The following is a 27,259-nucleotide window of genomic DNA, read 5'->3' as shown; positions in this document are numbered from 1 at the left end:
TAAAAAAATTAAAACCTCCTGTACAAAATTTTTTTGGGGGATTTTGCCATCTTCTGGCGCTAATAACTTTTTTTATACTTTGGTGTACTGAGCTGTGGGTGGTGTCGTTTTTTGCGGATTTTGATGACGTTTACAATGTTATCAATTTTAGGACTGTTCGACCTTGGGATCACTTTTTATAGAATTTTTTATTTTTTTTAAATGACAAAAAAGTGCCATTTTCGACTTTGGGCGCGATTTTCTGTTACAGGATTAAACGCAGTGAAAAAACGTTATCATATTTTGATAGATCGGGCATTTTCGGACGCGGCGATACCTAATGTGTTTATGATTTTTACTGTTTATTTATATTTATATCAGTTCTAGGGAAAGGGGGGTGATTTGAGTTTTTAGGGGTTTTTTTATTATAATTTTAATTCATTTTTAACTTTTTTTTATTTTTATTTTTAGTACTTTTCAGACTCCCTAGGGTACTTTAACCCTAGTTTGTCTGCACGATCCTATCATATACTGCCATACTACAGTATGGCACTATATGGGGATTTTACTACTCATACATTACAATGTGCTGATAGCACATTGTAATGCATGGGTTAACCCGAAGTAGCCTCGGGTCTTCGTGAGACCCGAGGTTACCATGGCGACGGATCACCGCTCCCCGATGACGTCACGGGGGGCGGCGATCCTCGAAAAGATGGCGGCGCCCTCCTTTTGAAGCCACCGGCAGCCGGCGATCGAGGTGAAAACACCCGCGATCGGTGCTAGCACCGATCGCGGGTGTTACCGGTAAGCCTTTGCTGCAATATGCAGCAAAGACTTACCGGCTATGGAGAGGGCTCAGCGCGTGAGCCCTCTCCATGCACCCGCGGCCGACCCGTGACGTGCTATTACGTCACGGGTCGTGAAAGGGTTAAAGTCGAGTGATCACCACAGGTGATGCTTATTCAGGTAATGGCAAAAACGTAGATATCTTAATTATACCACTACTAGATAATTATGTATGTTTATCTAGCCAAAACCCAGAAAAATGCTAATAAATGCATACTGATCTTAGTACAAATATTTCATCTTATCTTTTTCTTTTTTCATGCATTCCTTGGGTAGTGCATGTTTTTAATGTAAAAATACAAAATGTTTATCTATTTAATAGAGCTCTTTTATGATCACCTCCCTTTTAGGCATGTAGACATTTTCTATTGCGTGGAACTACAATCTCCATAATGACATTTCCGAAAATGCTTTGAAACTGCTGAATGCTTTTGTGTTGGTCATGTCCAATAAATGATATTGTATTTGTGTTTTTAACGCGTTTTGTAGTGCACCCAACATACTGCTATTGCAGGAGATTAAGTACACTGCAAAAGTTGAATAACAAACTGTTAGATTTTCTATTTCTTGTCAGTAGAATATGATTCAAATGCTTTGCAGGGTACAAGAACCTGATAACACTTAATCTTAAAATTAACAAATATAAAGGAAACCTACCACCACAGATTTACCTATTAAGGTAGATCCGGTGGCAGGTTCCTCTAATCCATAGTAGGATAGCCCTTTTTAGGGCTAATCCTTTAGTCCCCCAAATCTTTTAGAATTTGTAATGGCCCCAACATGAAAATTTACTAAAGAGGGTACTGGGGAATGGAGTAGCTGGAGCTGAGGCTACACGGCGCGGCTACTCCACGCCCCAGTAGCCTCTTTCTTTCCACCTACCAATCCATCTTCAGCTCCTCGTAGCTGTGCACTGAAGCTGGATTGGTTAGCAAGTGGCTACTGTGGCATGAAGTAGCCGCGCCGTGTAACCTCAGCCCCGGCTACTCCACGGAACCAGTAGCCTCTTTAGAAAATTTGCGTATTAGGGCCATTAAAAATTATAAAAGATTTGTGCGATCCTTTTATAAAATGGCTATCTTTCTATCGATTATAGGAACCTACCACAGATCTACTATAATAAGTCGATCTGTGGTGGTAGGTTTCTCTTAAAGCCAATTGCTTTGACATTTTTTTAACTTTGAAATAGGCTTCATGACAATTGCTTACCTATTGTTGGGCTATTTTTGCTATATGTATTGTACTTCATTTTTAAGTGGCGGTAGCAAAGTATTGTCGGTCATCAATGGTGGTACATGATTTTTTTTTTTTTTAAAGATATCTATGTTCTTACCATTACCTGAGTATTCATCACCTGTGGTGATCACTCGACTGAAGGTTGCTAGGTTGTCAGGCTGGTGACATTATACGCCGAACCATTAACAAGATTGTTGAATTAATTAATTGAAACGCGTAAGCTTTTTCTGCCTTTCTTTGTTTTTCTCTTTTTCCATGATAGATGTATGCTTGTGATGGATTTTATATTTTTGGAATAAAAAAATTGAACATTTTTAAAAAGATAATTTGTCTTTCAAGCTGGATTTGAGAATGAAATGAAATGAAAATAAAAAATATATAAAATATATGTCCAATGGAGGAAGTTGTTGGGTATAGAACTATCTAGGCGCAAAGAAGGTAATCCAAACTACCAGAGGGTAAGAGTACACAGATACAAAGTACATCAATAACAAATTTCAAAGACATACATGGATACATGGAAACAGTATTCAAGGCAAAATTGAAATGAAAAAATTTGGATTGGATCATGTGGTATACAGTAACACAGCCAATAAAATTGGGTAACAAGGGTATGCAGTGAATGGGAGAAATCGATAGAGGGATAAATAAATACATATAAATATGTATAAATACTCCATATGTACATAGATAAATATAATGTCCATATATAAATAAGTAAATGAATAAATATATATACACGGCTGTTGGATAAAACAACTGATAAAATCAGAAAGCCAAAATATGCAGTGAACGGGAGTAATCAATAGATAGATTAATAAATACATAAGAATATATAAATACATAAAATCCTTAGATAAATATAATGTCCATAAATAAATAAATAATTATATATGCACGGCTGTTGAAATTCTGATGTGTACAGGCAGTCCCCGGGTTACATACAAGATAGGGTCTGTAGGTTTGTTCTTAAGTTGAGTTTGTATGTAAGTCGGAACTGTATATTTTATCATTGTAATCCCAGCCAGAACTTTTTTGGTCTCCGTGACAATTGGATTTTAAAAATGTTGGGTTGTCATAAGAATCAATATTAAGACTAAAGCTTCATTACAGACACCTGTGATAACTGTTACAGCTGATTATTGTAGTCTAGGACTAAAGTACAATAAATTACCAAAATCCAGAGGTCCGTTTGTAACTAGGGGTCATATGTAAGTCGGGTGTTCTTAAGTAGGGGACCGCCTGTACATGAAAGAAAGTGTACATAAATAGAAATATAATCTATAAATATGTAAATATAGAGTAGATAAACCTCCGATGTCTGCATAGCTAAATGGATGAAAGACTTAATGAAAGGGTAACAGAGGATGAAAGAAGTGGGAGCCAGTATATGGTCGGTGACTGATATAGGGAGATGAGAAGGAATGGTCAGGGGAAGTTACGTGGATGCAGGCGCTGAGCGGCAGCTCCTTGTACTGGCGCGCGGGGAAAATGTTCACTGCATATCTTGGCTTTCTGATTTTATCAGTTATGCTATCTAACAGCCGTGTATGTGTATATTTATATATAGACATTATATTTATGTACCTATGGAGTGTATATATATATTTATATGTATTTATTTATCCCTCTATTGCTTTTTCCCGTTCACTGCATACCCTTGTTATTTGATTTTATTGGCTGTGTTACTGTATACCACATGATCGAATCCATATTTTTCCATTTCAATTTTGCTTTGAATGCTGTTTCCATGTATGTCTTTGAAATTTGCTATTGATGCACTCTATATCTGTGTACTCTTACCTTCTGGTAGTTTGGATTACCTTCTTTGCACCTTGACAGTTCTATACCCAGCGACTTCCTCTATTGGACATATATTTGATATATTTTTTATTTTCATTTCATTGTATTATCCTTTTATTTGTAGTTTTGGGTCTGACGAAGGGTTTATCCTGAAACGCGTTACCATTGGATGTTTTCTATTGTTAATAAAATTTGCTGATTCTGCACCATCTCATTGATGAGAATTCCTCGTACGTCTTGGTTACAAGCGCATGTATTTAGCCCCACCTTTAACCTGTTTCATTTACCTCTACCCACGGTTTTTTTTGTTACCAGTTATTTGGAGAGCTAGGGAGCTGCTACAGTAATGATCAAGATTCGTACCATTTGGTGGCAAGGGAATTGTCCCTTGAGTGGATTTAAAAGATCGCAAACGCACAAATGGCTACCAGTTGAACATCCATCTTTACTCACCACATACGGTGCCCACTTACCCTTACGTTATCACGTGAGGCGCCGTTCTCTTTGTTTGGCGTTTTTTGTTTTTCTTGTTCCCACTGAAAACTGTAACTGTAAAGTGGCCAACCCCTTTAACATGCCAAATATGTAGGTCACGTCATTTCAATAAAATTCTTTAGTGATTTAGCAAATTGCCTTTTCAGGGTTTGTTACACTGGATTTATAAGAAAATATTATTAAGCTGCTCATGGCTTGCAGTCCATGGCTTCTCACTGCGGATATCATGGTGCAATAACCAATTTTATTACATAATCAAATTTCATCATCAAATTAGTGATGCCTGCAGTTAGAATTTCATACCAAAAACAATGAAATACATATTCAAGGTGTAAAACTATTTAGTATATTTATAGATACAGTGTATATTGAGAACCAACCTACAGTATCTATGAAATATAAATCTAGATGTATGTATGGTTTATACTGTTACATCTGGCCTGTTATTTTAAATAAATGCAGCTTTGCGTTGAAAATGTTAAACATAGCCATCAGCGTAAGCAATAGGGAAACATAAAAAATGTATGAGGGCTACTGTTGAGAGAGACTTCTATAATCAACTCAGATGCTCAGAGGACTAGGTCACTTATGAGGGTTAAAGAGTTTTCTCACTTGGGTATTACTATATTATTAGATGCAGTCGACTTACCGGAGGATCATGATCTTCAGCAGTAACTGTAACAATAACGGTGCCTTTAATGGCATCTGGAGCCACCATTCCCCAGTAGATCGCTTTGGTAAATACAGGCGAGAAGTCATTCATATCCTGAAAACAAAATTGAGATTGTTAATATGTATTTGCGTTATTTTAGAATTTTGATGGATATAATAGGAACGTATGAATGGAACCTTGATGGTCAACCTCCCTATGTCCAGTAAAACCCATTAGCTTCCAGTATTCCCAATCCTATTAGTACAAGACTAAACCATTGGACAAAATATAGAATTTTAAAATCGTTTATATGTAATATGCCTGGAATTCCCTAGTCACCATAAAAAATAAACCTTTATAGCCAGTAGAGTCTTCCAAAGCCTGAATAAGGTAAGAAGAAAGGAAAGCACTGCATAAAAATAGATCAATATTTTACACATCTACTTTAAATATACCTTATTTATATGGAACCCAACAGATGTTGACCTACAATTAACAACCTTAGCTTGGCACATAGAGTGAGGCGTATCTCATGGGGGACGCAAAGCAAAGCCAGAGCTTGTCAAGAGATTACACTATGGCATGATATTCACAAGCCTGCAACAATCATGTGTCAGGATAACAAAACCGAAAATAAAATGCTGAAAAATACAACTAAGAAAAGTGCAATATTCCGTTTTTCCCGAAAAAGAAAAAATTTCAATATAAAAAGTGGATTGTAGTTGCGTTGTTGCAAATCTTTTTCTTCCCATTATGGGTCATTTATAACAAAATAATGCAAACAGGAAAATTGATGATTAAAATGTATAAATAATGATAAAACTTCAGTAATGTACAGGAAGATGACCGATAACGCTAGCAGTGTAACACTGCTGCTTCTGTTTTAGCACTAGGAGCTGCTTACTTTAGTTTTTATGGGTGACAGTTCCTCTTTAAGCCATGCGCTCCCATAACCTATGAATTAGTACTTCTATGTTCAAGTGGCAAGAATAGCCCTGTGTAAGCAATAATAAATCTCCCCCTTTTAATTTTGACAACTGTGTGTTATCAGTTTGATTAATCAATGTAGACATCCTCAGACTATGTATGCAAACTCTTATTTGACATTAGAAATGGTAACACCCAGCTGTCAATTTATTCATCAGTATCTAGAAGTGGTAACAAGGGCCTGGTGCCTACCTGGGCAAGTGCTGGGGTCCCGAGCTGCTGGGGGTACCCACATATTGCTGTACATAAGGAATCCATGGAGGGGAGCGGGGCTGTATCTAATTAATCCATAGGGTGTCAGGAATGCGTATATAAAATAACCATAAGTGGGCTGTTTTGTATGATAAACTAGGAAATATTTTAGGGAACAGGAGACCGTTTTAGTTTTTGAATTTTAATGCCACCTAGTAAGTTCACTGCAATACCGTAATAATCAGAAAAACCACAAATAAAACCTGAATGCAGTAAGGATCAACAATGAAGAAAATAATACTCTCCCTGCTGCAACATCCCCCCTCCAGCCTGGTGCTTCAGCAAAATCAACAGAAAAAGGTTGTAGATTGCGGGTCCACCTATGCACACATAGCACAAACTGTTTTATCCTCAGCAGACGGACCTCACATTACGTACAGTAAAGACTTACCAGCAGCCCTAAAAGCCTTGTACTACTTCCAAATTAACCATACAAGGTAAAGACTAGAGATGAGCGAACATACTCGTCCAGCTCGAGAAAATGGCATCTCCCGCCGTTGTGATTTTTGGTGGCCAGAAACAGAGCCAATCACAAGTCAGGAGACTCTGCACTCCACCCAGCATGACGTGAAACCCTTACACGTCGATAGCAGTGGTTGGCTGGCCTAATCAGGTGACCCTGGAATAGACTAGCCCCTGCCCGCGCTGCACGGATCATTCTCTGTCTGGATGCCGCTAGGGAGAGAGCTGCTGCTGGTCAGGGAAAGCGTTAGGGTGTTCTATTAGAATAGTGTTAGGCAGGAGTGATTCTACAAGAACCCAACAGCCCTTCTTAGGGCTACAATAACGTTATATATTTACTTTTTTTTTGGTTTGCTTGTGGCTGGGCTTGCTGCCACTAGTAGTGCAGCTAGTACCATATTGTGAGGAATTTGCAGGGAGACTTGCGACCGTTGTGTTTAGCTCTTAGTGACACACATATCACCTCAAACATCGAAGTGGGACAATTTATTAGGGATTTGATTTGAATTAGGCACAGTCTGCTGATTTTTTTTTTTTACGTTTATTTCTTTTTATAACTCAAAGTCATCAGGCACAGCACAAAATCCAGTTGTGTGCTGTCAGTGTAAGTTAGAAACTAGCCATAGCAATAGGATAGCATTGTTTTGTTTAAAAAAACAAAAAAAAAACCCAAAAAAATAATAATTAAAGTTTACACTTATTTTGAAAATGTTTAACCCGAGAGCTAGGGGTAGAGGACGAGGGCGTCCAACTACTGCAGGGGTCAGAGGCCGTGGTCCTGGGCGGGGTGAGACACCACCTGCTGATGAGGGAGCAGGGGAACGCCGCAGAGCTACACTCCCTAGGTTCATCATGTCTCAAGTTACTGGGACTCGTGGTAGAGCACTGTGGAGGCCAGAACAGTGCGAATAGGTGATGTCGTGGATTGCGGACAATGCTTCTAGCCATTTGTCCACCCAGTCAGTCTTCCACGCAGTCCACCCATGTCACCGAAATCAGCACTCCTCCAGCTCCTCCACCTCAGCCTCCTTCCCCCCAGTCTGCCCCCTCCCAGCAAAATTTGGCATTTGAACCGGCATACTCTGAGGAACTGTTTTCTGGACCCTTCCCACAGTCACAAACCACTTGTCCGGTTGCTGCTGAGCTATTTTCCGATGCCCAGGTTTTCCACCGGTCGCAGTCTGTGGGTGATGATGACATTATTGACGTAGTGGAAGAAGTGTGTAAAGAGGTGTCGGATGATGAGGAGACACGGTTGTCAGGGCAAGAAGTCCGAGGGGGGAGCAGACTGAGGGATCGGAGGATGATGAGGTGACAGACCCAAGCTGGGTTGATAGGCCGGGTGAACACAGTGCTTCTGAGACGGAGGCGAGTCCTATAGCAGAACAGGTTGGAAGAGGCAGTGGTGGGGCCAGACGGAGAGGCAGGGCCAGAGCTGGTGCTTCAGCACCAAATGTTTCACGTAGTCAAGCTCCCGTGACGAGGGCTAGATTTTCAGAAGTCTGCAGGTTCTTTAAAGAAACACCGGATGACCGACGGAGTGTGGTGTGCAACCTGTGCCAAACCAGGATCAGCAGGGGTTCCACCACTACTAGCTTAACTACCACCAGTATGCGCAGGCATCTGAATGCTAAACACCCCACTCAATGGCACCAAGCTCGTTCACCTCCGGCCGGGCACACCACTGCTCCTTCCCCTGTGTCATCTGCTAGTCAGCCCACTGACCAGGACCCCGGCCCAAACACCTCCCGTGCGAAAACCCCATCTTCACCTCCACGATCCTCCACAGCATCCACCAGCGTTCAGCTCTCCATACCCCAGACGCTGGAGCGCAAAAGGAAGTATAGTGCAACCCACCCACACGCCCAAGCCCTCAACGTCCACATCTCCAAACTGCTTAGCCTGGAGATGCTGCCCTATAGGCTGGTAGAGACCGAGGCCTTTCGAAACCTCATGGCGACGGCTGCCCCTCGTTATTCGGTCCCCAGCCACCACTACTTTTCCCGATGTGCCGTCCCATCCCTGCACAAGCACGTGTCAGACAACATCATCCGTGCCCTGACCAATGCTGTTTCTGACAAGGTCCACCTGACCACGTACATGTGGACGAGTGCTGCCGGGCAGGGCCACTATATATCGCTGGCGGCACATTGGGTTAACTTGGTGGAGGCTGGGACCGAGTCTGACCCTGGGGCTGGTCATATACTGCCGACGCCGAGGATTGCGGGGCCTACCTCGGTCCAGGTCTCAAAGGCCTACTATGCCTCTTCCTCCTCCCACCCCTCCTCCACCTCCTCCTCCGAATTACCATCCGTGGGCATGGCGCCATCAGTCGGTAGCTCTAGGCACAGCAGCAGTGCCATCGCTAAGCGACAGCAGGCGGTGCTCAAACTGCTGAGCCTGGGCGATAAAAGGCACACCGCCCAAGAGCTATTACAGGGCATCACTGCGCAGACTGATCTGTGGCTGGCACCGCTGAACCTGAAGCCAGGCATGGTTGTGTGTGACAACGGCCGTAACCTGGTGGCGGCTCTGCAACTCGGCCCATGTGTTAAATCTCATAGTTCAGCGTTTCCTCAAGACATATCCCAATCTGTCTGATTTGCTCACGAAGGTGCGCCGCATCTGTGCGCATTTCAGGAAGTCCAGCACAGATGCTGCCACTCTCAGGGCAGCGCAGCGCCGCGCCGCCTGCAACTGCCCGCTCACCGACTGTTGTGCGACGTGCCCACGGGGTGGAATTCAACATTAACCATGTTATCCAGAGTTTACCAGCAGCGCAGAGCGATTGTAGACTGCCAGATGTCAACTTCCACCAAAACTGGTAGTCAGGTCAGTCAGCTTCCTCAAGTCTACAATGAGGAGTGGATGTGGATGTCTGATATCTGTCAGGTGCTGAGTAACTTTGAGGAGTCAACACAGATGGTCAGTTCAGTGGCGATGCCGCCATCATCAGCCTCACCATCCCGCTGCTTGGCCTGTTGAAAAACTCTCTGGTCAGCATGAAGTCGGAAGCTTTGCGCTCGTCACAAGAGACGGGGGAAGAAGATTCCCTTGTTGATAGCCAAAGCACCCTCAGGTCTGTTTCTCAGCGCATATCGGAGGAGGATGAGGAGGAAGAGGAGGAGAATGTTGGCGAGACAGAAGAGGGGACCATTGTTCAGTCCTTCACTGTTCAGCATGTATGGGCAGAAGAAGAGGAGTTGGAGGAGGAGGAAATGGACAGTCAGGCCAGTGAGGGGAGTGAATTCTTGCGCGTTGGGACTCTGGCGCATATGGCAGATTTCATGCTAGGCTGCCTATCCTGTGACCCTCGCGTTCAAAGAATTTATTCCAGCACCGATTACTGGGTATTCACTCTCCTGGACCCACGGTACAAGCAAAATCTTTCCACTCTCATCCCTGGAGAGGAAAGGAGTGTGAGAATGCATGAATACCAGCATGCCCTGGTGCACAAGCTGAAACAGTATTTCCCGCTAGCGGCAGAGGGCGTACTTCTGCGGGACAAGTAGAGAGGGAGAGTAGGCGAGCAGGCAGCTTGTCCAGCACTGGCAGGGGTACGCTTTACAAGGCCTTTGCCAGTTTTATGTCACCCCAGCAAGACACTGTCACCTGTCCCCAGTCTCGGCAGAGTAGGGCTGATCTTAACAGAAAGATGGTGAGGGAGTACATAGCTGACCATACCATCGTCCTAAATGATCACACAGCTCCCTACAACTACTGGGTTTCAAAGCTGGACATGTGGCACGAACTGGCGCTGTACGCCTTGGAGGTTCTTGCCTGCCCTGCCGCTAGCGTCTTGTCCGAGCGGGTTTTCAGTGCAGCTGGTGGCATCATCACCGATAAGCGTACACGCCTGTCGACTGACAGCGCTGACAGGCTGACGCTTATCAAGATGAATAAAAGCCTGGATTTCTCCAGATTTTCATTCTCCAACAGGTGAAAGAATCTCAACCTGAATAATGTATGCACTCCTCCTCCTTATTGTCCTCCTTCTCCTCCTCTTTGTACACTAAAGCAGAGGAAACTGGCTATTTTTTGCCAGGGCCAACTGGCTCTAGCTATAGTACTCTATGTATTTAATTTTTCTGGAGGGCCACCTACCCGGTCCTCTGTTTTAAACAATTTTTGGGAGTGCCACATACAGGCACTCAATCTATTTAATTTTTCTGGAGGACCACCTACCTGCTCCTCTGGTTTGAAAACTTTTTTGGACTGCCACATACAGGCACTATCCAAATTAAATTGTCTCCATAGCAGCCTCCACACGTCGTCTTTTTAGCTGCCTCCACACGTTGTCTCCATTGCTACCTCCACACGTCATCGCCATAGCTGCCTCCAAAAGTCGTCCATATAGCTGCCTCCATACATGGTCCCCTTATCAAACGAGCTGTGTCAGGCTCATTTTTCGGGTGTTTCACCAGATACGTTATGGAACTTGGTCACTATGTCGCCACCATGCTGTGTTATCGAATAAATATATCGTCAACCTTTTGTTCACATAGGAAATCATTTCAGCGCTTCTTGCTCACCTCCTTTGGTGAAACCTGAGTCCATTTAGGGTATGTCGCCATGACACTCTCTAGTCTGCCACTGCCGCCGCTGCCTCTGCATGCCGTCTTCTATAGTGTCAGGGTCAATTATTGCATGTTTTAGATGCTATCTAGCCTCATTCTTTCCCTCTGTCATGGCCATGCTGTTGCCCATAATTTTGGCATAATGGTGCGATTAAGCAGCCTCAGAGGCATCCATGCATGCTGCCCCTGCTGTTTCCTGTCCATTTCCATGGTGTTTTCATCCTTTTCTGAGGCTCCCAGGTGTTTGGCCAAGCTTCCCTGTGCAGAGCCTTGGTCCCCTTGAAAAATGCTCGAGTCTCCCATTGACTTCAATGGGGCTCGTTATTCGAGACGAGCACTTGAGCATCGGGAAAAGTTTGTCTCGAATAACGAGTACCCGAGCATTTTAGTGCTCACTCATCTCTAGTAAAGACCATTCAATTTAATTTTATTACCAGTAGTGCTCTAGATGGTAGCCCAGGAGTATCTAACTACCGGTCTCACATCTCAAACTTTTTCTTGTTTTCCACCTTAAGTATATCCCATATTCCAGCCTGATAATGTTGTCCATGTGGCTTTTCGCTCGTATTCGCTCGTAGTTGGAGGAGAGCTCATGTGGTACAAAATTTCCTTGAGTTCCCGATACAAAGCTCTCTGGATCCCTGATATCAGCATTCGGCAGAACACCTAGGAGAGACAGTCTGGGATCCACATCTTAATTGATTTCTAACTTGGGTTAACAGATTTAATAGCTCCCCAACTCCATACATTCCATTAGCATATGGAAAAGGTTGGCATAGTTGACCTGACATCTAGGGTATCTACACCCTACACCTACACCATCTACACCTTGGAAATAATGAACACTTGGCTCAGTCGTTGACTCTCACTTGGAGAAAAAATACTGCTAAAAAAAAGTACAACCGAATCTGTGCAGTGACCGCTTTTAAAAGTTGCAAAAAGAGGGGTGGGAAGAGGATATCTGCATCCCTCTCCGACCAGTGACATGGGCGTGGGGTTCACAGAGGGGTGTGAATTCACTAAGGACTATACGACCATCCGATCCACTGGAGGAAGTCCTGTATGCTCCTCCGGGCAGAAGGGGGAAGTTTACCAGGGTAAGTACTAGATGTGAGACTCTAATAAGCCATTGAACTTACCATAGCAAACTTCCTTATATGTGGCCAACCCCTTCAATATAGGTTGTGAATAGAGATGAGCGAACACTAAAATGCTCGGGTACTCGTTATTCGAGACGAACTTTTCCCGATGCTCGAGTGCTCGTCTCGAATAACGAACCCCATTGAAGTCAATGGGAGACTCGAGCATTTTTCAAGGGGACCAAGGCTCTGCACAGGGAAGCTTGGCCAAACACCTGGGAACCTCAGAAAAGGATGGAAACACCACGGAAATGGACAGGAAACAGCAGGGGCAGCATGCATGGATTCCTCTGAGGCTGCCTAATCGCACCATTATGCCAAAATTATGGGCAACAGCATGGCCATGACAGAGTGACAGAATGAAGCTAGATAGCATCTAAAACATCCAATAATTGACCCTGACACTATAGGGGACGGCATGCAGAGGCAGCGGCAGCAGCGGCAGGCTAGAGAGTGGCATGGCGACATACCCTAAATGGACTCAGGCTTCAAACCAATGGGTGGCAGAGAGGAACCAAAGGAGGTGAGCAAGAAGCGCTCAAATAATATCGCTACATGATAAAAGTTTGCCAGTATATTTTGTGGATTACACAGCAGGGTGGCGACAAAGTTAACATGGAAGCCATGAAAACAACCCCAAATTCTGCCTGACACAGCTCGTTTGATAAGGGGACCATGTATGCTTACAGTTCATGCCAGTCGCTGCACTTGCTGCCAGTCTCCTTTCGAATAGTTTAAAATAATAATAACCCTCATCCATAAAGCTCTGTATAATGCTGCACCCCCCTACCTCTCCTCTCTTATCTCAGTCTATCGCCCAACCCGTGCTCTTAGATCCGCCAGTGATCTTAGATTAACCTCTACCCTAGTGCGGACCTCCCACTCGCGTCTCCAAGACTTCTCTAGAGCTGCACCAATTCTATGGAATGCTCTGCCCCGGACTATCAGACTAATACCTAACCTCCAAAGTTTCAAACGTGCTCTTAAAACCCATTTCTTTAGGCAAGCCTATAACACTCATTAACTGCATGAAGTTTTAACTCTTCTACTAACCCGTCCTGTGTCGTCCTCCCATCTGTTATCCAGCAACCAACAGGCACCAGACTTCTCTGCAGTCCCATTCACCCTGGACCTGGTATATAAGATGACGGCTGAGTGTTTCAAGCGACAGCAATTCCATTTATTATATTTTTTTCTATTCCCTAAGAAGAATGGCTTGACCATTAAATATTCTTTTACCTCGTGTTACCCCATCATCTTCATAAACCGTAAGCTCTGGCGAGCAGGGACCTCACTCCTGTTGTTCCATACAAATGTTGTGCTCTGTTACATTACATTTGTATTTGTTTCCTATGATTTGTAAAGCGCTGCAGAATATGATGACGCTATATAAATAAAGATTATTATTATTATGGAGGCAGTGAACTAGTAGTAGATTAAAGGTGCTGCAACTATGTTAGTTGGATCTTGTGATGGAGCTGGCGCTCTGCAGCCAGGCGAGCTTTCGCCAATCCAAGCCCCTGTTTCTAGGCTACTCCCCAAACAGCACTTCTAAGAACCTTTTGTATAAGATCAAGTGTAGTAGCGTTCTTATAAGTTTAGGATATGCCGGGTGAGGGGAATGTAAACAGATGCACAAGAAGCGCTGAAATAATATCCCTGAATGGTAAAAGTTTGCCAGTATATTTTGTGGATTACACAGCAGGGTGGCGACAAAGTTAACAACTTTGATGTGGAATGCCCTGTAATAGCTCTTGGGCGGTGTGCCTTTTATCGCCTAGGCTCAGCAGTTTCAGCACCGCCTGCTGTCGCTTAGCGACGGCACTGCTGCTGTGCCTAGAGCTACCGACTGATGGCGCCATGCCCACGGATGGTAATTCGGAGGAGGAGGAGGTGGAGGAGGGGTGGGAGGAGGTATAGTAGGCCTTTGAGACCTGGACCGAGGTAGGCCCCGCAATTCTCTGCGTCGCCAGTATATGAGCAGCCCCAGGGTCAGACTCGGTCCCAGCCTGCACCAAGTTAAGTGTAGTAGCGTTCTTATAAGTTTGGGATATGGCGGGTGAGGGGAATGTAAACAGATGCGCAAGAAGCGCATGATGCGCATGGAGCTGGCGCTCCGCTGCCAGGCGAGCTTTCGCCAATCCAAGCCCCTGTCTCTAGGCTACTCCCCAAACAGCACTTCTAAGAACCTTTTGTATTAGATCAAGTGTAGTAGCGTTCTTATAAGTTTAGGATATGCCGGGTGAGGGGAATGTAAACAGATGCGCAAGAAGCGCTGAAATAATATCCCTAAATGGTAAAAGTTTGCCAGTATATTTTGTGGATAACACAGCAGGGTGGCGACAAAGTTAACAACTTTGATGTGGAATCCATGAAAACAACCCAAATTTCTGCCTGACACACCTCGTTTGATAAAGGGACGATGTATGGAGGCAGCTATATGGACGACTTTTGGAGGTAGCAATGGAGACAATTTAATTTGGATAGTGCCTGTATGTGGCAGTCCCAAACATTTTTCAAACCAGAGGAGCAGGTAGGTGGCCCTCCAGTAAAATGGAATAGATTGAGTGCCTGTATGTGGCAGTCCCAAAAATGTTTCAAACCAGAGGAGCAGGTAGGTGGCCCTCCAGTAAAATGGAATAGATTGAGTGCCTGTATGTGGCAGTCCCAAAAATTCTTCAAACCAGAGGAGCAGGTAGGTGGCCCTCCAGTAAAATGGAATAGATTGAGTGCCTGTATGTGGCAGTCCCAAAAATTCTTCAAACCAGAGGAGCAGGTAGGTGGCCCTGCAGTAAAATGGAATAGATTGAGTGCCTGTATGTGGCAGTCCCAAAAATGTTTCAAACCAGAGGAGCAGGTAGGTGGCCCTCCAGTAAAATGGAATAGATTGAGTGCCTGTATGTGGCAGTCCCAAAAATTGTTCAAACCAGAGGAGCAGGTAGGTGGCCCTGCAGTAAAATGGAATAGATTGAGTGCCTGTATGTGGCAGTCCCAAAAATGTTTCAAACCAGAGGAGCAGGTAGGTGGCCCTCCAGTAAAATGGAATAGATTGAGTGCCTGTATGTGGCAGTCCCAAAAATTGTTCAAACCAGAGGAGCAGGTAGGTGGCCCTGCAGTAAAATGGAATAGATTGAGTGCCTGTATGTGGCAGTCCCAAAAATGTTTCAAACCAGAGGAGCAGGTAGGTGGCCCTCCAGTAAAATGGAATAGATTGAGTGCCTGTATGTGGCAGTCCCAAAAATTTTTTAAAACAGAGGACCGGGTAGGTGGCCCTCCAGAAAAATGGAATAGATTGAGTGCCTGTATGTGGCACTCACAAAAATTGTTTCAAACAGAGGACCGGGTAGGTGGCCCTCCAGAAAAATTAAATGCATGAAGTACTATAGCAAGAGCCAGTGGGCCCTGTCAAAAAATAGCCATTTTCCTCTGCTTTACTGTACAAAGAGGAGGAGAAGGAGGAAAATGAGGAGGAGGAGGAGGAGTGGATCAATTATTCAGGTTGAGCTTCCTTCACCTGGTGGAGATTGGAAATTCTGAGAAATCCAGCCTTTATTCATTTTAATAAGCGTCAGCCTGTCAGCGCTGTCAGTCGACAGGCGTGTACGCTTATCGGTGATGATGCCACCAGCTGCACTGAAAACCCGCTCGGACAAGACGCTAGCGGCAGGGCAGGCAAGAACCTCCAAGGCGTACAGCGCCAGTTCGTGCCACATGTCCAGCTTTGAAACCCAGTAGTTGTAGGGAGCTGTGTGATCATTTAGGACGATGGTATGGTCAGCTACGTACTCCCTCACCATCTTTCTGTAAAGATCAGCCCTACTCTGCCGAGACTGGGGACAGGTGACAGTGTCTTGCTGGGGTGACATAAAGCTGGCAAAAGCCTTGTAAAGCGTACCCTTGCCAGTGCTGGACAAGCTGCCTGCTCGCCTACTCTCCCTCGCTACTTGTCCCGCAGAACTACGCACTCTGCCGCTAGCGCTGTCAGAAGGGAAATACTGTTTCAGCTTGTGCACCAGGGCCTGCTGGTATTCATGCATTCTCACACTCCTTTCCTCTGCAGGGATGAGAGTGGAAAGATTTTGCTTGTACCGTGGGTCCAGGAGAGTGAACACCCAGTAATCGGTGCTGGAATAAATTCTTTGAACGCGAGGGTCACGGGATAGGCAGCCTAGCATGAAATCTGCCATATGCGCCAGAGTACCAACGCGTAAGAATTCACTCCCCTCACTGGCCTGACTGTCCATTTCCTCCTCCTCCAACTCCTCCAACTCCTCTTCTTCTGCCCATACACGCTGAACAGTGAAGGACTCAACAATGGTCCCCTCTTGTGTCTCGCCAACATTCTCCTCCTCTTCCTCCTCATCCTCCTCCACCTCCACCTCCTCCGATATGCGCTGAGAAACAGACCTCAGGGTGCTTTGGCTATCAACAAGGGAATATTCTTCCCCCGTCTCTTGTGACGAGCGCAAAGCTTCCGACTTCATGCTGACCAGAGAGTTTTTCAACAGGCCAAGCAGCGGGATGGTGAGGCTGATGATGGCGGCATCGCCACTGACCATCTGTGTTGACTCCTCAAAGTTACTCAGCACCTGACAGATATCAGACATCCACGTCCACTCCTCATTGTAGACTTGAGGAAGCTGACTGACCTGACTACCAGTTCTGGTGGAAGTTGACATCTGGCAGTCTACAATCGCTCTGCGCTGCTGGTAAACTCTGGATAACATGGTCAGTGTTGAATTCCACCTCGTGGGCACGTCGCACAACAGTCGGTGAGCGGGCAGTTGGAGGCGGCGCTGCGCTGCCCTGAGAGTGGCAGCATCTGGGCTGGACTTCCTGAAATGCGCACAGATGCGGCGCACCTTCGTGAGCAAATCAGACAGATTGGGGTATGTCTTGAGGAAACGCTGCACTGTCAGATTTAACACATGGGCCAGGCATGGCACATGTGTCAGTCTGCCGAGTTGCAGAGCCGCCACCAGGTTACGGCCGTTGTCACACACAACCATTCCCGGCTTGAGGTTCAGCGGTGCCAGCCACAGATCAGTCTGCGCCGTGATGCCCTGTAATAGCTCTTGGGCGGTGTGCCTTTTGTCGCCTAGGCTCAGCAGTTTGAGCACCGCCTGCTGTCGCTTAGCGACGGCACTGCTGCTGTGCCTAGAGCTACCGACTGATGGCGCCGTGCCCACGGATGGTAGTTCGGAGGAGGAGGTGGAGGAGGGGTGGGAGGAGGAGGAGGCATAGTAGGCCTGAAACACCTGGACCGAGGTAGGCCCCGCAATCCTCGGCGTCGGCAGTATATGAGCAGCCCCAGGGTCAGACTCGGTCCCAGCCTCCACCAAGTTAACCCAATGTGCCGTCAGCGATATATAGTGGCCCTGCCCGGCAGCACTCGTCCACGTGTCCGTGGTCAGGTGGACCTTGTCAGAAACGGCGTTGGTCAGGGCACGGATGATGTTGTCTGACACGTGCTGGTGCAGGGCTGGGACGGCACATCGGGAAAAGTAGTGGCGGCTGGGGACCGAATACCGAGGGGCGGCCGCCGCCATGAGGTTGCGAAAGGCCTCGGTCTCTACTAGCCTATAGGGCAGCATCTCCAGGCTAAGCAATCTGGAGATGTGCACATTAAGGGCTTGGGCGTGCGGGTGGGTTGCACTATATTTGCGTTTCCGCTCCAGCGTCTGGGGTATGGAGAGCTGAACGCTGGTGGATGCTGTGGAGGATCGTGGAGGCGACGATGGGGTTTTTGTGCCAGGGTCCTGGGCAGGGGGCTGACTAGCAGCTGACACAGGGGAAGGAGCAGTGGTGTGCACGGCCGGAGGTGAACGGGCTTGTTGCCACTGAGTGGGGTGCTTAGCATTCATATGCCTGCGCATACTGGTGGTAGTTAAGCTAGTAGTGGTGGAACCCCTGCTGAGCCTGGTTTGGCAAATGTTGCACACCACAGTCCGTCGGTCATCCGGTGTTTCCTTAAAGAACCTCCACACTTCTGAAGATCTAGCCCTCGCCGCAAGAGCCCTCACCACGGGAGCTTCACTAGTTGACAGTGGCGCTGATGCACCAGCTCTGGCCCTGCCTCTCCGTCTGGCCCCACCACTGCCTCTTCCAACCTGTTCAGGTCGAGGACTCTCCTCCGTCTCAGAAGCACTGTGTTCACCCGGCCTCTCAACCCAGCTTGGGTCTGTCACCTCATCATCCTCCGATCCCTCAGTCTGCTCCCCCCTCGGACTTCCTGCCCTGACAACAACTTCCCCACTGTCTGACAACCGTGTCTCCTCATCGTCGGACACCTCTTTACACACTTCCACTACGTCAAGAAGGTCATCATCACCCACAGACTGTGACTGGTGGAAAACCTGGGCATCGGAAAATTGCTCAGCAGCAACCGGACAAGTGGTTTGTGACTGTGGGAAGGGTCCAGAAAACAGTTCCTCAGAGTATGCCGGTTCAAATGGCAAATTTTCCTGGGAGGGGGCAGACTGGGGGGGAGGAGGCTGAGGTGCAGGAGCTGGAGGAGTGGGGATTTCGGTGACATGGGTGGACTGCGTGGAAGACTGACTGGTGGTGGACAAATTGCTCGAAGCATTGTCAGCAATCCACGACATCACCTGTTCGCACTGTTCTGGCCTCAACAGTGCTCTACCACGAGTCCCAGTAACTTCAGACATGAACCTAGGGAGTGTAGCTCTGCGGCGTTCCCCTGCTCCCTCATCAGCAGGTGGTGTCTCACCCCGCCCAGGACCACGGCCTCTGACCCCTGCAGTAGTTGGACGCCCACGTCCCCGCCCTCGTCCTCTACCCCTAGCCCTCGGGTTAAACATTTTTAAAATGAGAGTTATAACTTTTTTTTTTTTTTTACTTCTTTTTGTTTTTTTTGTGTTTTTTTTTTTTGTGTGTTTTTTTTTTTTTTTTGAGTTTTTAAAACCAAACAATCCTATCCTATTGCTATGGCTATTTTCTAGCCAAGTATCAAAGGAAGCACACTACTATGCCAGATGAGATGACACTGAGTTAGTGCCTAATAGAAATCCAACCCCTACTGAATTTTGCCACTTCGGCCTTTGCTATGGATATGTGCGCCACTAAGCGCAGAACACAGCGGTCGCAAGTCTCACTACAAATTGCTCAGAATTGGCAAGTACATGCACTGCAGAAACTACAGCCACCAGCAGATCAACCAGAAATCAAATATATAGAACGCTACTGTAGGCTTCAAGAAGCTGTTTGTATTCTCCTATGGCTATTTTCTAGCCAAGTATCAAAGGAAGCACACTACTATGCCAGATGAGATGACACTGAGTTATTGCCTAATAGAAATCCAACCCCTACTGAATTTTCCCACTTCGGCCTTTGCTATGGATATGTGCGCCACTAAGCGCAGAACACAGCGGTCGCAAGTCTCACTACAAATTGCTCAGAATTGGCAAGTACATGCACTGCAGAAACTACAGCCACCAGCAGATCAACCAGAAATCAAATATATAGAACGCTACTGTAGGCTTCAAGAAGCTGTTTGTATTCTCCTATGGCTATTTTCTAGCCAAGTATCAAAGGAAGCACACTACTATGCCAGATGAGATGACACTGAGTTATTGCCTAATAGAAATCCAACCCCTACTGAATTATCCCACTTCGGCCTTTGCTATGGATATGTGCGCCACTAAGCGCAGAACACAGCGGTCGCAAGTCTCACTACAAATTGCTCAGAATTGGCAAGTACATGCACTGCAGAAACTACAGCCACCAGCAGATCAACCAGAAATCAAATATATAGAACGCTACTGTAGGCTTCAAGAAGCTGTTTGTATTCTCCTATGGCTATTTTCTAGCCAAGTATCAAAGGAAGCACACTACTATGCCAGATGAGATGACACTGAGTTATTGCCTAATAGAAATCCAACCCCTACTGAATTTTCCCACTTCGGCCTTTGCTATGGATATGTGCGCCACTAAGCGCAGAACACAGCGGTCGCAAGTCTCACTACAAATTGCTCAGAATTGGCAAGTACATGCACTGCAGAAACTACAGCCACCAGCAGATCAACCAGAAATCAAATATATAGAACGCTACTGTAGGCTTCAAGAAGCTGTTTGTATTCTCCTATGGCTATTTTCTAGCCAAGTATCAAAGGAAGCACACTACTATGCCAGATGAGATGACACTGAGTTATTGCCTAATAGAAATCCAACCCCTACTGAATTATCCCACTTCGGCCTTTGCTATGGATATGTGCGCCACTAAGCGCAGAACACAGCGGTCGCAAGTCTCACTACAAATTGCTCAGAATTGGCAAGTACATGCACTGCAGAAACTACAGCCACCAGCAGATCAACCAGAAATCAAATATATAGAACGCTACTGTAGGCTTCAAGAAGCTGTTTGTATTCTCCTATGGCTATTTTCTAGCCAAGTATCAAAGGAAGCACACTACTATGCCAGATGAGATGACACTGAGTTATTGCCTAATAGAAATCCAACCCCTACTGAATTTTGCCACTTCGGCCTTTGCTATGGATATGTGCGCCACTAAGCGCAGAACACAGCGGTCGCAAGTCTCACTACAAATTGCTCAGAATTGGCAAGTACATGCACTGCAGAAACTACAGCCACCAGCAGATCAACCAGAAATCAAATATATAGAACGCTACTGTAGGCTTCAAGAAGCTGTTTGTATTCTCCTATGGCTATTTTCTAGCCAAGTATCAAAGGAAGCACACTACTATGCCAGATGAGATGACACTGAGTTATTGCCTAATAGAAATCCAACCCCTACTGAATTATCCCACTTCGGCCTTTGCTATGGATATGTGCGCCACTAAGCGCAGAACACAGCGGTCGCAAGTCTCACTACAAATTGCTCAGAATTGGCAAGTACATGCACTGCAGAAACTACAGCCACCAGCAGATCAACCAGAAATCAAATATATAGAACGCTACTGTAGGCTTCAAGAAGCTGTTTGTATTCTCCTATGGCTATTTTCTAGCCAAGTATCAAAGGAAGCACACTACTATGCCAGATGAGATGACACTGAGTTATTGCCTAATAGAAATCCAACCCCTACTGAATTTTGCCACTTCGGCCTTTGCTATGGATATGTGCGCCACTAAGCGCAGAACACAGCGGTCGCAAGTCTCACTACAAATTGCTCAGAATTGGCAAGTACATGCACTGCAGAAACTACAGCCACCAGCAGATCAACCAGAAATCAAATATATAGAACGCTACTGTAGGCTTCAAGAAGCTGTTTGTATTCTCCTATGGCTATTTTCTAGCCAAGTATCAAAGGAAGCACACTACTATGCCAGATGAGATGACACTGAGTTATTGCCTAATAGAAATCCAACCCCTACTGAATTTTCCCACTTCGGCCTTTGCTATGGATATGTGCGCCACTAAGCGCAGAACACAGCGGTCGCAAGTCTCACTACAAATTGCTCAGAATTGGCAAGTACATGCACTGCAGAAACTACAGCCACCAGCAGATCAACCAGAAATCAAATATATAGAACGCTACTGTAGGCTTCAAGAAGCTGTTTGTATTCTCCTATGGCTATTTTCTAGCCAAGTATCAAAGGAAGCACACTACTATGCCAGATGAGATGACACTGAGTTATTGCCTAATAGAAATCCAACCCCTACTGAATTTTCCCACTTCGGCCTTTGCTATGGATATGTGCGCCACTAAGCGCAGAACACAGCGGTCGCAAGTCTCACTACAAATTGCTCAGAATTGGCAAGTACATGCACTGCAGAAACTACAGCCACCAGCAGATCAACCAGAAATCAAATATATAGAACGCTACTGTAGGCTTCAAGAAGCTGTTTGTATTCTCCTATGGCTATTTTCTAGCCAAGTATCAAAGGAAGCACACTACTATGCCAGATGAGATTACACTGAGTTATTGCCTAATAGAAATCCAACCCCTACTGAATTTTCCCACTTCGGTCTTTGCTATGGATATGTGTGCCACTAAGAGCTAAACACAACGGTAGCAAGTCCCCCTGCTAATTCCTCACAAAATGGTAATAGATGCAAATTAAAATAAAAAAAGTAGAACGTTATTGTAGCCCTAAGAAGGGCTGTTGGGTTCTTTGAGAATCACTCCTGCCTAACAGTAAGCTAATAGAACACCCTAACGCTTTCCCTGACCAGCAGCAGCTCTCTCCCTAGCGGCATCCAGAGACAGAATGATCCGAGCAGCGCGGCCAGCGGCTAGTCTATCCCAGGGTCACCTGATCTGGCCAGCCAACCACTGCTATCGACGTGTAAGGGTACCACGTCATGCTGGGTGGAGTGCAGAGTCTCCTGGCTTGTGATTGGCTCTGTTTCTGGCCGCCAAAAAGCAAAACGGCGGGAGCTGCCATTTTCTCGAGCGGGCGAAGTATTCGTCCGAGTAACGAGCAGTTTCGAGTACCCTAATGCTCGACCGAGCATCAAGCTCGGACGAGCATGTTCGCTCATCTCTAGTTGTGAAATATCCCCTTTAATACTCTCCATATAGCAGAACTGCGAAAATCAACGAAAGTGCTTTAAAATGATAATTTTATGCAAATAAAATTATTACTGCCGATGTTCATTGTGATAAATATCTGTTGAATGTGTTTATCAGCAATGTATCAGTTTATAATGATATGCATTTTGATATGAACAAATGAGATTTCAACCCATGCACGGAAATGACGCCTAGCAACCAGCATCTTTTATTTTTGGTAATGAGCCAGAATAGCGACATTAATGCCATAAAGCTTAATAGCGGTAAAATGTACAAGAATCTAGCTGTTAGCGGCGTCATGCAAACATACCTATTTACGACAATAATCTGCCTTAGTAATGAGAGTTAATAATACAGCAATAGCAGTCATTATAGCAACCTTTGTTTATGTCATTCTAATTAATTAGGATTTATTATACTCCAGCTATTCATGCACAGTATGAAAAAGTCGTTTCGAAATGCCTCATTTTCTGGAAAGAGATGCAGAAAAGTCAAGTATTGTAACATTAACATCTTTCTAGTATAATAGTCGATCCCCAGAAACAAGTCAACAACAAAGCGGATTACATCTTTTCATGCATCATTTCCTTAAAGGGGAGGTATAGACAACCCTTTATTTATGATTTACACATATTAATCATATGAAGGGAATGGAGTGTACTGCCCTACTAACCAGCCTTAGTGAAGATCTGCTGGAGTGTCCTGCGTGTGGCCCATTGTGTTCATTGTCCTCTCATTGTTGCCTCCAGCATCATATTACATCGAACCACCACATGGGCTGTTTCTATTTAGTCCCTAGCAAAATATTTTTACTAGATTAACCCTACAGAGAGAGACTAAAAACATCAAACGGCCAAAGAGATTACAATTAGTATGTGCAGATCCGAACCTCGAAATCACACACTTCCTTTTTCCTGACGTCATCGGGGGTTAACGCTTCGGTTTCCTCATCCCTAGTAACAATCCCAGAGAAGTGCTGGAAAACGAGAGTCTAAAGGCCAATCAGCCCCCCCCCCCCCTATCCATGGTTTCCCTTATTCTATCCTGGAGAACTTGCTTTTTTTCCCAGAATCCCATAGTGGGGATATGACTATAAGACTCCACACGCCTACACAGCAGCCTTAATTGGCTAAATGTAAGTCTTTTTAAGCAATAAGAAGACAAACATCACTTGAATACCTGGTGGAATAAAGAAACTATCTTGTTTTTGGAGTTCTGCTTCATTACATTTTTTTATTGGATATTGGTGTGGCTTGGTCAGGCCTCTGGGGACTGGAATGCTCTCCAAACCAGCCCATACTGATTATTAGGTTCCTTTGCCAAATACTGGTTGGGCTCCGTGCTACATAGTATGACAATAAGAGTAAAGTCATTTGTGTTTACCTCTACAAGGATAAATAAGTCAGGGCTCCCCCCCCCCCTCTCACACTGGTTGTTACGTCCATGACTGAATTAGACCTTTTCAAGAATGTAAATCTAAATTATTTACTGTGTTTGGATGCAGAGGGAAATGGGATGCATGTGTTTCATTGAAGTCACTATTTTCGGATCAATGTCTTGCATGCTCCTAATACTTACTATATAATGATTGCTATATTTCCATTCTAAAAAGTAAATGTAATCATTTATGTTAACCCTTGATTTAGCTCCTCCATACCTGGAATCACTGTGGCTGATCAGCGGTTAGCTGTAAATAGCACAATTAATTATTCACCGAATTATACACACGAGACATAATAGCAACTTTCATATAGAATTTCTTCTTCAGTGGGACTTGATGTCTGACAATTACCATAAACACAGTCATGCATTATTCAGGTACAGCTTTTATTATTATACTACCGTGTCAATGAAGTGTTTTTAGAAGGATACGGTTTCACATATAGGTATCATCCTTTTTTTGCTGACAAAGTGTGACTTTGAGTATACGCTCTTGTTTAATCTGACATGAGGTATGCAAAGCAACTGCAGGCTGGTATGTTCAGTGCTCAAGGAAACCATACTTCATTCAGCAAGTATCATTCATGAGGACTATACTGATTACAAGATTCACTGTACAGATTTGCTTATTCGCATGGGCTTGCACGTAGAGAAACAGCTAAGGCCAGTGGTTGGCTGTAGTGGTGACTTGCCTTAAATTGACACATCACAGGAAAACTACAGCAAACTCGCAGACAGTGCGGTAATGAAATGGTTAAATAATTTCACCAAATTGCCACATTAGAACAACTTTTAAGTGGAACAGCTCCTTTAAGGGCAATTGTCTTTGCTGTATTTTAACTGTCCCAGAGCTCTTTGCCATCAGTATATGTTCTGGCTAATAGGTAGGATGTCCAGCAGGGTTATTCTAATATACATTAACTATGGTGGACTAGGGTTTATATAGTACAGAGGCAGACAATATGGCTACTATGACTCCATTGTAAAGATAATTTAGCCTAGTAGTTTGTATAACCTTTGCTTTTTGAAAGTAATAACTAGTTGCTGCCTGCCCACTTTTTTGGAGGTTATAGAAAGAACCTACAAGTCTATCAAATAATGTCAATGGTCAGGTTTCAACCCAGGACTAGTGATGAGAGGGTACGGAAAGTATTTGGACCCCTTTAAATTTCTTTAATTAACAAGAAAAACTGAAAGATCACGTGTTCGATAGTATTTGGACTCTTTGCTGTGATTCTCCATGAGATTGTTAATCATATATTGGAGTTCAGCTGTGTTTAATTAAACTAATTTGACTTAATAAATTAAGGTACACACCTGTCTATATAAGACTTTACAGCTCACAGCACATGTCAGAGTACATGAGAAGCATGAGGTCTAAGGAACTGTCCAAGGAGCTCAGAGACAGAATTGTGGCAAGACATAGATCTGGCTAAGGTTACAAAAGAATTTCTGCAGCACTCAAGGTTCCTAAGACCACACTGACCTCCATTATCCTTAAATAGAAGACGTTTGGGATGGCAACAACTCTTCCTCTACCTGGCCACCCATGCAACTAAGTAAAAATGAGAGCAAACCCTTGGTGATTGAGGTAAAGAAGGGCCTCAAGATCAATGTGGCTCATAGCTATGACTAAGCGCATGTGATTTTTATTTTGCCTGAAGCGCGTCAGCTGCTTAGTATGGATTGTTTTGTCACTGAATTTTAACATGTCATAATAAAGGAAGTTACTATTTTATGGAGCTGGGACCGATCCTTTTTCAATTTGTCTGTAAAGTTTTTTACCTGCAGTCCAGGCAGCCTAGTTTCCGAGCTCTACCGAGAATCAATGGGATTCAGCTGCATATGGCAATTGATTGAGCTGTGAAGGATCCTTACAAAGATTTTCTCTTCTGAATACTTATGACCATGTGATATTTCAGTTTTCCTTGTTTAATAAATTCTTGTTTTTTTCTGTCAAGATGGGTTACAGAGTGTACATTAAAGAGCCAAACAAATAACTTTTTTGATTTTACCAGTTGGCTGCAATAAAACACATTATGAAAAATGTTAAGGGGTTTGAATATTTTCCATACCCACTGTACTTTGGGTATGCTACCATTCGTGACCATGATTGGCCAGGGGCGAACCCAAACAAAAACTATGGGTTTGCTCATCTCTACCTAGTGCTGCAAGACAAGTGATAACCACTCACGCTCTATGTGTTTTGAAAAATTACTAAAAACAGTCCATTCCATATTCTGCATGAAAACTGGACTTCACATGGACAGCTCATGTGCCTATAATATTCAATTAGGCCATTAACATGCAGTACTTACTGAACCTGTGCATATCTATTAACACTAAAAAGGACATCGCACAGATGACATCCTTGTATCGTCCATTTTTATGGAACTGTGAAATAAATTTTGACTCTGAGGACACATGTCCTTCCTGGGGATAGCTACTGTATGGATGCGAAACATGTGTTATATAGAACAACATAAACACAACTAAAAAGGTCTGTATGGTCTCCAAAATGGATCATTGGTGTGGATCCAAAGACCTCACCTCCAGACACAAGCATAAAGCCTATTACTTCTAGTTTCTGTTGTAAAATAGCAGGATCACTGGAAGCAATAGCCAAAATAATTTGTATGCATCGGTGGCCTAAGGTAAATCCTTTCCATTGTTCATTGTGCGATAAAGCTGTGGCTTTAAAACACGCAGCTTAGTAATTTTGTACATTTCTGTATTTTCGATGGTTGTTTCTCAGACACAGTAAATACTATGGTATTTACTGAGTTTACTCACGTCACGATAGAAATTGATAGTGGTATTTTGTTTTATCCCAGGAGCAAACCGTACCTGGGTCTTTTGAGGATTCAATTCAACAGCAGATGAATTTTAAAAT

The 27,259-nt window shown here is 44.6% G+C and overlaps 1 protein-coding gene across 1 annotated transcript in view; it reads right to left on the bottom strand.

Annotated features, from left to right (window-relative positions):
- Positions 1-27,259, bottom strand: part of PCDH15 (protocadherin related 15) — a 934,666-nt gene that overhangs the window by 202,630 nt on the left and 704,777 nt on the right. Inside the window, exon 22 of the mRNA XM_072131129.1 lies at positions 5,012-5,128. Within this exon, the coding sequence (XP_071987230.1) occupies positions 5,012-5,128 (117 nt within the window). The remainder of the gene's footprint in view (positions 1-5,011; positions 5,129-27,259) is intronic.

Source organism: Engystomops pustulosus, chromosome 11 (genome assembly GCF_040894005.1).
Source record: "Engystomops pustulosus chromosome 11, aEngPut4.maternal, whole genome shotgun sequence".
Taxonomy (NCBI): Eukaryota; Metazoa; Chordata; class Amphibia; order Anura; family Leptodactylidae; genus Engystomops; species Engystomops pustulosus.
Note: the sequence above shows the minus strand (reverse complement) of the source record. Positions and strands in the feature narration are given on the sequence as shown.